Below are 10,872 nucleotides of genomic sequence, written 5' to 3' on the forward strand. Positions count from 1 at the left end.
TTTGATGTAATGTCCTTAAAACAAGTCCAAATGAGGCTCAGTAGTGTGTTTCTGGGCAATGCCTGGGAATGCTCCAGATGAGGTGGCGGATGGTCTCCTGGGGGATCTCCTCCCAGACCTGAACAGTCTGTGGTGCAACGTGGCGTTGGTGGATGGAGCGAGACATGATGTCCCAGATGTGCTCAATTGGATTCAGGTCTGGGGAAGGGGTGAGCCAGTCCATAGCATCAATGCCTTCCTCTTGCAGGAACTGCTGACACACTCCAGCCACATGGGAACTAGCATTGTCTTGCATTAGGAGGAACCCAGGGCCAACCACACCAGCATATGGTCTCACAAGGGGTCTGAGGATCTCATCTCGATGCCTAATGGCAGTCAGGCTACCTCTGGCGAGCACATGGAGGGCTGTGCGGTCCCCCAAAGAAATGCCGTCCCGACCCACACCATGACTGACCCACCGCCAAACCGGTCATGCTGGAGGATGTTGCAGGCAGCAGAACGTTCTCCACGGCGTCTCCAGACTGTCACGTCTGTCACGTGCTCAGTGTGAACCTGCTTTCATCTGTGAAGAGCACAGGGCGCCAGTGGCGAATTTGGCAATCTTGGTGTTCTATGGCAAATGCCAAACGTCCTGCACGGTGTTGGGCTGTTAGCACAACCCCCACCTGTGGACATCGGGCCCTCATACCACCCTCATGGAGTCTGTTTCTGACTGTTTGAGCAGACACATGCACATTTGTGGCCTGCTGGAGGTCATTTTGCAGGGCTCTGGCAGTGCTCCTCCTGCTCCTCCTTGCACAAAGGCGGAGGTAGCGGTCCTGCTGCTGGGTTGTTGCCCTCCTACGGCCTCCTCCACGTCTCCTGATGTACTGGCCCGTCTCCTGGTAGCGCCTCCATGCTCTGGACACTACGCTGACAGACACAGCAAACCTTCTTGCCACATCTCGCATTGATGTGCTATCCTTGATGAGCTGCACTACCTGAGCCACTTGTGTGGGTTGTAGACTCCGTCTCATGCTACCACTAGAGTGAAAGCACCGCCAGCATTCAAAAGTGACCAAAACATCAGCCAGGAAGCATAGGAACTGAGAAGTGGTCTGTGGTCCCCACCTGCAGAACCACTCCTTTATTGGGGGTGTCTTGCTAAATGCCTATAATTTCCACCTGTTGTTTATTCCATTTGCACAACAGCGTGTGAAATTGATTGTCAATCAGTGTTGCTTCCTAAGTGGACAGTTTGATTTCACAGAAGTGCGATTGACTTGGAGTTACATTGTGTTGTTTAAGTGTTCCCTTTATTTTTTTGAGCAGAGCATATTTGCTACCGCTCAAGTAAAAAAATTATTGGTCCGCCAACAGCCTAACAACCAACCAATCAACCAGTCGACTAAATGGGGTCAGCCCTAGTTCTGCGAGTTTAATATAATGCTTTTACAGACCAAGTTATTCAGTGGCAACATACAGTACCTGTCTGTATAACATGATATGAGACATATGTCTGGCGTTAGAATCTGTGAAACTGATGTCATAATAATCTTCGTACCAAAGAGCGCTGTACACTCTGCGTCATGTCATTTATCAGTATGACACACATTTGTGTCAAAAAGCGCTGCTTACAAAGACTGTCAAGCTAGGGTATGTACAGTTAATGTCGGAAGTTTACATACACTTAGGTTGGATTCATTAAAACTAATTTTTCAACCACTCCGCAAATTTCTTGTTAACAAACTAGAGTTTTGGCAAGATGGTTAGGACATCTACTTTGTGCATGACACAAGTCATTTTTCCAACAATTGTTTATAGACAGATTATTTCACTTATAATTCACTGTATCACAATTCCAGTGGGTCAGAAGTTTACATACACTAAGTTGACTGTGCCTTTAAACAGCTTGGAAAATTCCAGAAAATGATGTCATGGCTTTCTGAATTGTGTTTAAAGGCACAATTCATCATTTGAGTGAATTGGAGGTGTACCTGTGGATGTATTTCAAGGCCTTCCTTCAAACTCAGTGCCTCTTTGCTTGACATGGGAAAATCAAAAGAAATCAGACAAAATTGTAGACCTCCACAAGTCTGGTTCATCCTTGGGAGCAATTTCCAAATGCCTGAAGGTACCACGTACATCTATACAAACAATAGTACACAAGTATAAACACCATGGGACCACGCAGCCGTCATACCGCTCAGGAAGGAGACGCGTTCTGTCTCCTAGAGATGAACGTACTTTGGTGTGAAAAGTGCAAATCATTACCAAACAACAGCAAAGGACCTTGTGAAGATGCTGGAGGAAACTGGTAAAAAAGTGTCTATAACCACAGTAAAACGAGTCCTATGTCGACATAACCTGAAAGGCTGCTCAGCAAGGAAGAAGCCACTGCTCCAAAACCACCATAAATAAGCCAGACTAAGGTTTGCAACTGCACATGTGGACAAAGATCGTACTTTTTGGGGAAATGTCCTCTGGTCTGATGAAACAAAAATGTTTGGCCATAATGACCATCGTTATGTTTGGAGGAAAAGGGGGAGGCTTGCAAGCCGAAGAACACCATCCCACCATGAAGCACGGGGTGTGGCAGCATCATGTTGTGGGGGTGTTTTGCTGCAGGAGGGACTGGTGCACTTCACAAAATAGATGGCTTCATGAGGATGGAAAATGTGGATATATTGAAGAAACATCTCAAGACATCAGTCAGGAAGTTAAAGCTTGGTCGCAAATGGGTCTAGCAAATGCACAATGACCCCAAGCATACATCCAAAGTTGTGGCAAAATGGCTTAAGGACAACAAAGTTAATGTTTTGGAGTGGCCATCACAAAGCCCTGACCTCAATCCTATTGAACATTTTTGGGCAGAACTGAAAAAGTGTGTGCGAGCAAAGAGGCCTACAAACCTGACTCAGTTACACTTGCTCTGTCAGGAGGAATGGGCCAAAATTCACGCAACTTATTGTGGGAAGCTTGTGGAAGGCTACCCGAAACGTTTGACCCAAGTTCAACAATTTAAAGGCAATGCTACCAAATACTAATTGAGCATATGTAAACCTCTGACCCACTGGGAATGTGATGAAATAAATAAAAGCTTAAATAAATAATTATCTCTACTATTATTCTGACATTTCACATTCTTAAAATAAAGTGGTGATCCTAACTGACCTAAGACAGGGTGTATGTAAACTTCCGACTTCAACTGTTGGTCAGATACTGAAAGAGGAGCTTTTTTTTACATCTTAAAGGCCTTTCGAATGAGAAAATATCTCTATAGAAACTTCTGAAGCAGTCCCGTCAAGAAATAGGCACTTAGCTTCAAAATAAAGTCACTTTTTTATGTTTGACTATGTAGATAGGTCTACTGAAATTAAATGGAAAGTAATAGATATTGTCACCCAGCAATGGGATTTGTAAAACAGACTCTTAAAACAACCCTCTGAACTAGTAACAAAGGTTGTAGGATGTTAGATAGTGGCTAAGCATGACAATGGAGAGCATTTTTTTCTGGTTTCCACTTGCTATTAGTCTTCTATGCCCATCTGACGACTGACTCAAGGTTGATGTTGTTTAGCGCACAATGCTTATGGATAGGATTTGGATGTGGAGACCTGTTCCTAAATCGGTTGTTAGTCAGGAAGTAACCATAGCCCGCCACTCTCCATGTCTGTCAGGATGTTCACCATGGAAATGGCACGCAACAAGCATTCTACAGCGACCCCAACATTCTCTATCTGTCACTCCATCGCTACGACGATGGCAACTTCTTCCCCGGCAGTGGAGCGCCTGATGAGGTGAGTGTGTGTGTGTGCGGTGTTTCCCCCATGATTTTTTTCAGCAGCATTGGCAACGTTAGTGGGTTTTTTTTTGGGGGGGGGGATATTTTTCTGCAATTCTAAATGTTTTGTCATGGGGCTGAGAGACAAATTGCAGTTTCAAAGCAAAATGTCCTGCTATTCAACACATTTTGCAATGGCGTTGAGATACCATTTTACAGTTCAAAAGCTAGTTTCCTGCAATTCTACACAGTTTGTCATGGGACTGAGAGAACAGTTGCAGTTTTAAAGCTAATTCCCTGTAATTCTACACATTTTGCCATGGGGCAGAATTTGCTTTACTCTTGCTAATGAAAAATGATGTACTGAAGCGTAGGGTTCTTGTCACTTTCCCCAAATCCCCAGGTTTTCCTTAATTTCTGGTTGGAGGATTTCTGACTTATTCCCTCCTGATTCCAGGATCTTCCCGGAATCAGGAGGGGGAACCTTGGAATTTTTTGAAAGTTATAGCAATTTTGCCAATTGGTAACCACTCACTAAGTTGAACACTGATCATCAAATGAAATGGTGGCGGTGTTTCACCATTCAGTCAAACACCGGGCACTATAATTTCTGCCATCCCTGGCTCAATAACCAATAATGGTGGCTGTGTTTCACCATTCAGTCAAACACCGGGCACTATAATTTCTGCCATCCCTGGCTCAATAACCAATAATGGTGGCTGTGTTTCACCATTCAGTCAAACACCGGGCACTATAATTTCTGCCATCCCTGGCTCAATAACCAATGATGGTGGCTGTGTTTCACCATTCAGTCAAACACCGAGCACTATAATTTCTGCCATCCCCCTGGCTCAATAACCAATAATGGTGGCTGTGTTTCACCATTCAGTCAAACACCGGGCACTATAATTTCTGCCATCCCTGGCTCAATAACCAATAATGGTGGCTGTGTTTCACCATTCAGTCAAACACCGGGCACTATAATTTCTGCCATCCCTGGCTCAATAACCAATAATGGTGGCTGTGTTTCACCATTCAGTCAAACACCGGGCACTATAATTTCTGCCATCCCCCTGGCTCAATAACCAATAATGGTGGCTGTATTTCACCATTCAGTCAAACACCGGGCACTATAATTTCTGCCATCCCCCTGGCTCAATAACCAATAATGGTGGCTGTATTTCACCATTCAGTCAAACACCGGGCACTATAATTTCTACCATCCCCCTGGCTCAATAACCAATAATGGTGGCTGTGTTTCACCATTCAGTCAAACACCGGGCACTATAATTTCTGCCATCCCTCAATAACCAATAATGGTGGCTGTGTTTCACCATTCAGTCAAACACCGGCACTGGCTCAATAACCAATAATGGTGGCTGTATTTCACCATTCAGTCAAACACCGGGCACTATAATTTCTGCCATCCCCCTGGCTCAATAACCAATAATGATGGCTGTGTTTCACCATTCAGTCAAACACCGGGCACTATAATTTCTGCCATCCCTGGCTCAATATCCAATAATGGTGGCTGTGTTTCACCATTCAGTCAAACAACGGGCACTATAATTAATGCCATCCCTGGCTCAATAACCAATAATGGTGGCTGTGTTTCACCATTCAGTCAAACACCGGGAACTATAATTTCTGCCATCCCCCTGGCTCAATAACCAATAATGGTGGCTGTGTTTCACCATTCAGTCAAACACCGGGCACTATAATTTCTGCCATCCCTGGCTCAATAACCTATAATGGTGGCTGTGTTTCACCATTCAGTCAAACACCGGGCACTATAATTTCTACCATCCCCCTGGCTCAATAACCAATAATGGTGGCTGTGTTTCACCATTCAGTCAAACACCGGGCACTATAATTTCTACCATCCCCCTGGCTCAATAACCAATAATGGTGGCTGTGTTTCACCATTCAGTCAAACACCGGGCACTATAATTTCTGCCATCCCCCTGGCTCAATAACCTATAATGGTGGCTGTGTTTCACCATTCAGTCAAACACCGGGCACTATAATTTCTGCCATCCCCCTGGCTCAATAACCAATAATGGTGGCTGTGTTTCACCATTCAGTCAAACACCGGGCACTATAATTTCTGCCATCCCCCTGGCTCAATAACCAATAATGGTGGCTGTGTTTCACCATTCAGTCAAACACCGGGCACTATAATTTCTGCCATCCCCCTGGCTCAATAACCAATAATGGTGGCTGTGTTTCACCATTCAGTCAAACACCGGGCACTATAATTTCTGCCATCCCCCTGGCTCAATAACCAATAATGGTGGCTGTGTTTCACCATTTAGTCAAACACCGGGCACTATAATTTCTGCCATCCCCCTGGCTCAATAACCAATAATGGTGGCTGTGTTTCACCATTCAGTCAAACACCGGGCACTATAATTTCTGCCATCCCTGGCTCAATAACCAATAATGGTGGCTGTGTTTCACCATTCAGTCAAACACCGGGCACTATAATTTCTACCATCCCCCTGGCTCAATAACCAATAATGACCAGAAAATAGATTTTTGGAAATGTTCCTGTTATTCACAGTCAAATTGGCAACATAAAGAAAACTCAAAGGTTGTTGGCTCTCCCCTAATAATTACTACAATATTGACAGTAGTCCTATCCTAGCATTTCCTGATACATGTTTTTTTAAGGATGAGGCCAACCGCCACTTAGTTCAGATTATTGAGGTTGTTTGTAAACTGCTCAGACTTAATGTAAAAGTGTGTGTTGCGTGTACTTGTGTGTGTGCGTGCATATAATAGTGTGTGCTCTTGCCTGGCAGCTGTAATCTGAGCTTTGACAGGTAAATAGCAGGAATCTCAGCAGTCTTTTCCTAGAGATACTACATATATTACTAGAAAGGGCTCCGATATGGTCCCTCTACAGTGGAATGGTCAATCAATGTTCAGATGTTCTGGTGTATGGTGTGTGTAATTTTGCCTGTGTGTGCCTGTTGTGTGCGTGACTAACCTATGTTGTGTTGTGTGTGTTGTAGGTGGGCACTGGGGCAGGCATGGGCTTCAATGTGAACATGGCTTTCACTGGGGGGCTAGAACCACCCATGGGAGACGCAGAGTACCTGGCTGCCTTCAGGTAACACACAAACACAGACTAGCTACCACAGAGTATGGTGATGTTTTCTTAAGCTGGGAACACCAGCGCATGAAAACCGAAGAGTGAAAAAGCGAGAAAATGAGGGGCCTGTTTAGTGGGGAATTTGCATCGGTGGGGGTTGGCTGTTGGAGTGTGGAGTGCTTAGGGAGCACTCGATTGAGGAGAGGGTTGTATTTCAGCAGGCTGAATGTCCCAGTGGTCTGTCTGTCCTGACGGTTCCCACCTCTGGAACCATATACAGTGGGATTCAAAATAATTGACACTTTTGATAAAGAGGTGAAATAATGAGTGTATGAAATAAATCATTCAAATACTGAAATATATTGAGAGTATGAGATATTTATGAGTGAGAAAGTCAGTGAAGGTCAAAGATCATACCCCCAAGACATGCTAGCCTCCCCTGTTATTGGTAATGGTGAGAGGTTAGCATGTCTTGGGGGTATGATATTTGACCCTCTGTGACTTTTCTCATTATTCATGATTTATTCAGGATTATCCGTAATCATGGTAGCATCTGCATTAATGTAGAAGTGTTAAGAAACATATTCTATTTTTATTTATAATCAAATTTACTAGGAATATGGGACCAAATACTAAACTTTTGACTACTTTAATTATTATCATAATTTTGACTCATACCTTTTTGCAGAAAACAAATTTATATATACTTGTTAGGCAAAATATCTTTCTCTGAGCATTTATATTATTATAAAATAATATAATTTCCCACTTTTTTTGGAGCATGCAATATAGCACAGTATTTGAATTATTTATTTTATACTGTCATTATTGCTCATCTTTATCAAGGGTGTCAATCATTTTGGACCCCACTGTACACCCTACTGTCAGGCCGCAAGTCTACAGACACACATTAAAGGGATAATTCACTCTGATATCACTCACTGCCTTCTTGCCTTTAATGTAAATGATACCCTGCGTTGTCTATGTCCACAGCTTTCAACTTAAGCCGAAGTGACTGATACAGTAAGCTATTGTTAGCCGTTAGGATTGGAACGTAGTACATAGAAATGGTTGATCGCAGACTCAGGACAACAGTAGATTATTTTTAGAGAGAAAAAAACAAAAGGACTACGAAAACGGATTGGGCAAATTATGTCAAATAACCAAAAATACAAGTGATGTTCACAAATACAACCACGTTAACGTCATTTGGAGTCAAACCTCGGTCAAATACATATGTCAAATACATTCCATACGCTTCAGGTGCACTTGATTCATTTGCCCTGTACAATGGAACCAAATAAATAGTCCCAAAAGTGTACATATTGTCCACACATTGTCTATTTTAGAGTAATATCTATTCACATGATACACTACATCAACGTTACATCTCATCCAGAGCAGAAGTACTGAGAGAATTTCATCTGGGGGGAAAAAGGACATGGTTCACCATGACTGTGTGAAAAGCTCCAGTCCAAAAATAACAGTAAGTGGGTTCTATATGGCTGAGAGGAAACATGAAGTATGATGTGTTGTAGTGCACGGCCGAGGCAAGGCTTTGTGGCGGCCTCTTTTATCTGCCAAGCAGGCTGATGCCATGGCTGAACTCCATTAGGTCCGCTGTCTGGGGCTATTTATAACCCACCTACACACTCGCACTGTACACACACATAATGCGAGCGAGCACATATAGACACACAACACAAACACACAAGAAAACACAAACACCACTCGAAACTCATGCACGCATCACAGGCACCAATGTGTGCATACACACACTCACCCACCCACCAATGAATGCACGCATACACTCACAAACACAGACATATGGTGGGATGCAGGGCAGAGGGCAATTCGCGACGCCCCACTTTGAAGATGAGCTGTCTGAGCTGCCGGTACCAGTAGACACACATCAAGCCTCTCTCACTCTCTCACTCTCTCACTCACTCACTCACTCACTCACTCACTCACTCACTCACTCACTCACTCACTCACTCACTCAATGGCTGGCTGCACACTATGCTATGATAACCAGGATGCCGTGCCCCCCTAATGTACCCCAGATCTCAATCTCCACATACAGTTGAAGTCGGAAGTTTACATACACCTTAGCCAAATACATTTAAACTCCGTTTTTCACAATTCCTGACATTTAATCCTAGTAAAAATTCCCTGTCTTAGGTCAGTTAGGATCACCACTTTATTTTAAGAATGTGAAATGTCAGAATAGTAGTAGAGAGAATTATTTATTTCAGCTTTTATTTCTTTCATCACATTCCCAGTGGGTCAGAAGTTTACATACGCTCAATTAGTATTTGGTAGCATTGCCTTTAAATTGTTGAACTTGGGTCAAACGTTTCGGGTAGCCTTCCACAAGCTTCCCACAATAAGTTGGGTAAATTTTGTCCCATTCCTCCTGACAGAGCAAGTGTAACTGAGTCAGGTTTGTAGGGCTCCTTGCTCGCAAACGCTTTTTCAGTTCTTCCCACAAATTTTCTATGGGATTAAGGTCCGGGCTTTGTGATGGCCACTCCAATACCTTGACTTCGTTGTCCATTTTGTCACAACTTGTATGCTTTGGGTCATTGTCCATTTGGAAGACCCATTTGCGACCATGCTTTAAATTCCTGACTGATGTCTTGATATGTTGCTTCAATATATCCACATCATTTTACTCCCTCATGATGCCATCTATTTTGTGAAGTGCACCAATCCCTCTTGCAGCAAAGCACCCCCACAACATGATGCTTCCACCCCTGTGCTTCACGGTTGGGATGGTGTTCTTCCGCTTGCAAGCCTCCCCCTTTTTCCTCCAAATATAACGATGGTCATTATGGCCAAACTGTTCTATTTTTGTTTCATCAGACCAGAGGACATTTCTTCAAAACTACGATCTTTGTCCCCATGTGCAGTTGCATACTTTAGTCTGGCTTTTTTATGGCAGTTTTGGAGCAGTGGCTTCTTCCTTGCTGAGTGGCCTTATAGGTTATGTCGATATAGGACTCGTTTTACTGTGGATATAGATACTTTTGTACCTGTTTCCTCCAGCATCTTCACAAGGTCCTTTGCTGTTGTTCTGGGATTGAATTGCACTTTTCGCACCAAAGTACGTTCATCTCTAGGAGACAGAATGCGTCTCCTTCCTGAGCGGTATGACGACTACGTGGTCCCATGGTGTTTATACTTGCGTACTATTGTTTGTACAGATGAACGTGGTACCTTCAGGCGTTTGGAAATTGCTCCCAAGGATGAACTAGACTTGTGGAGGTCTACAAGTTTTTTTTTCTGAGGTCTTAGCCGATTTCTTTCGATTTTCCCATGATGTCAAGCAAAGAGGCACTGAGTTTGAAGGAAGACCTTGAAATACATCCACAGGTACACTGAAACTCAAATGGCCCAAATTATGTCAATTAGCCTATCAGAAGAGCTGTTTAAAGGAACAGTCAACTTAGTGTATGTAAAACTTCTGACCCACTGGAATTGTGACCCACTGAAACAGTGAATTATAACTGAAATAATCTGCCTGCAAACATTTGTTGAAAAAATTACTTGTGTCATGCACAAAGCAGATGTCCTAACCAACATGCCAAAAACTATAGTTTGTCAACAAGAAATTTGTGGAGCGGTTGGTTTAAAAACGAGTTTTAATGACTCCGACCTAAGTATACGTAAACCTTCGACTTCAACTGTAACCCTGCTCCTCACCTAACCCCAAACCTGGCCCTCTCACATCCAAGGCAGATGGAGCACGTGCTGCACAAGCCACAATATCATATATGCCATATGGATTTACACAGCATTTGAGATGTGGAACATGATACAGATCAGGGTGCAACTGTACCTACGACATATAGACAGTATATATACAACACGTGGAAAAACCCCTGTGTCCCTACCATCTGCATCACCTGTCGCCCATCTTCAGGTAGTGTCTCTTTTGTTGTTGTAAGAGCCATTTAAAGCAAAATGTTATGCGTTGCTCAAATCTATCCTTTGTTGTTGTTTGTCAACC

At 43.4% G+C, this 10,872-nt stretch overlaps 1 protein-coding gene across 32 annotated transcripts in view; it reads left to right on the plus strand.

The window, feature by feature from the left end:
* LOC118385920 (histone deacetylase 4) overlaps positions 1-10,872 on the plus strand; it is a 281,140-nt gene that overhangs the window by 213,654 nt on the left and 56,614 nt on the right. For all 32 annotated transcript variants that reach the window (XM_052521886.1, XM_052521892.1, XM_052521893.1 and 29 more), the window contains exons 21-22: positions 3,660-3,779; positions 6,781-6,878. In XM_052521886.1, coding sequence (XP_052377846.1) covers positions 3,660-3,779; positions 6,781-6,878 — 218 coding nt within the window. The remainder of the gene's footprint in view (positions 1-3,659; positions 3,780-6,780; positions 6,879-10,872) is intronic.

Source organism: Oncorhynchus keta, chromosome 7 (assembly GCF_023373465.1).
Source record: "Oncorhynchus keta strain PuntledgeMale-10-30-2019 chromosome 7, Oket_V2, whole genome shotgun sequence".
Taxonomy (NCBI): Eukaryota; Metazoa; Chordata; class Actinopteri; order Salmoniformes; family Salmonidae; genus Oncorhynchus; species Oncorhynchus keta.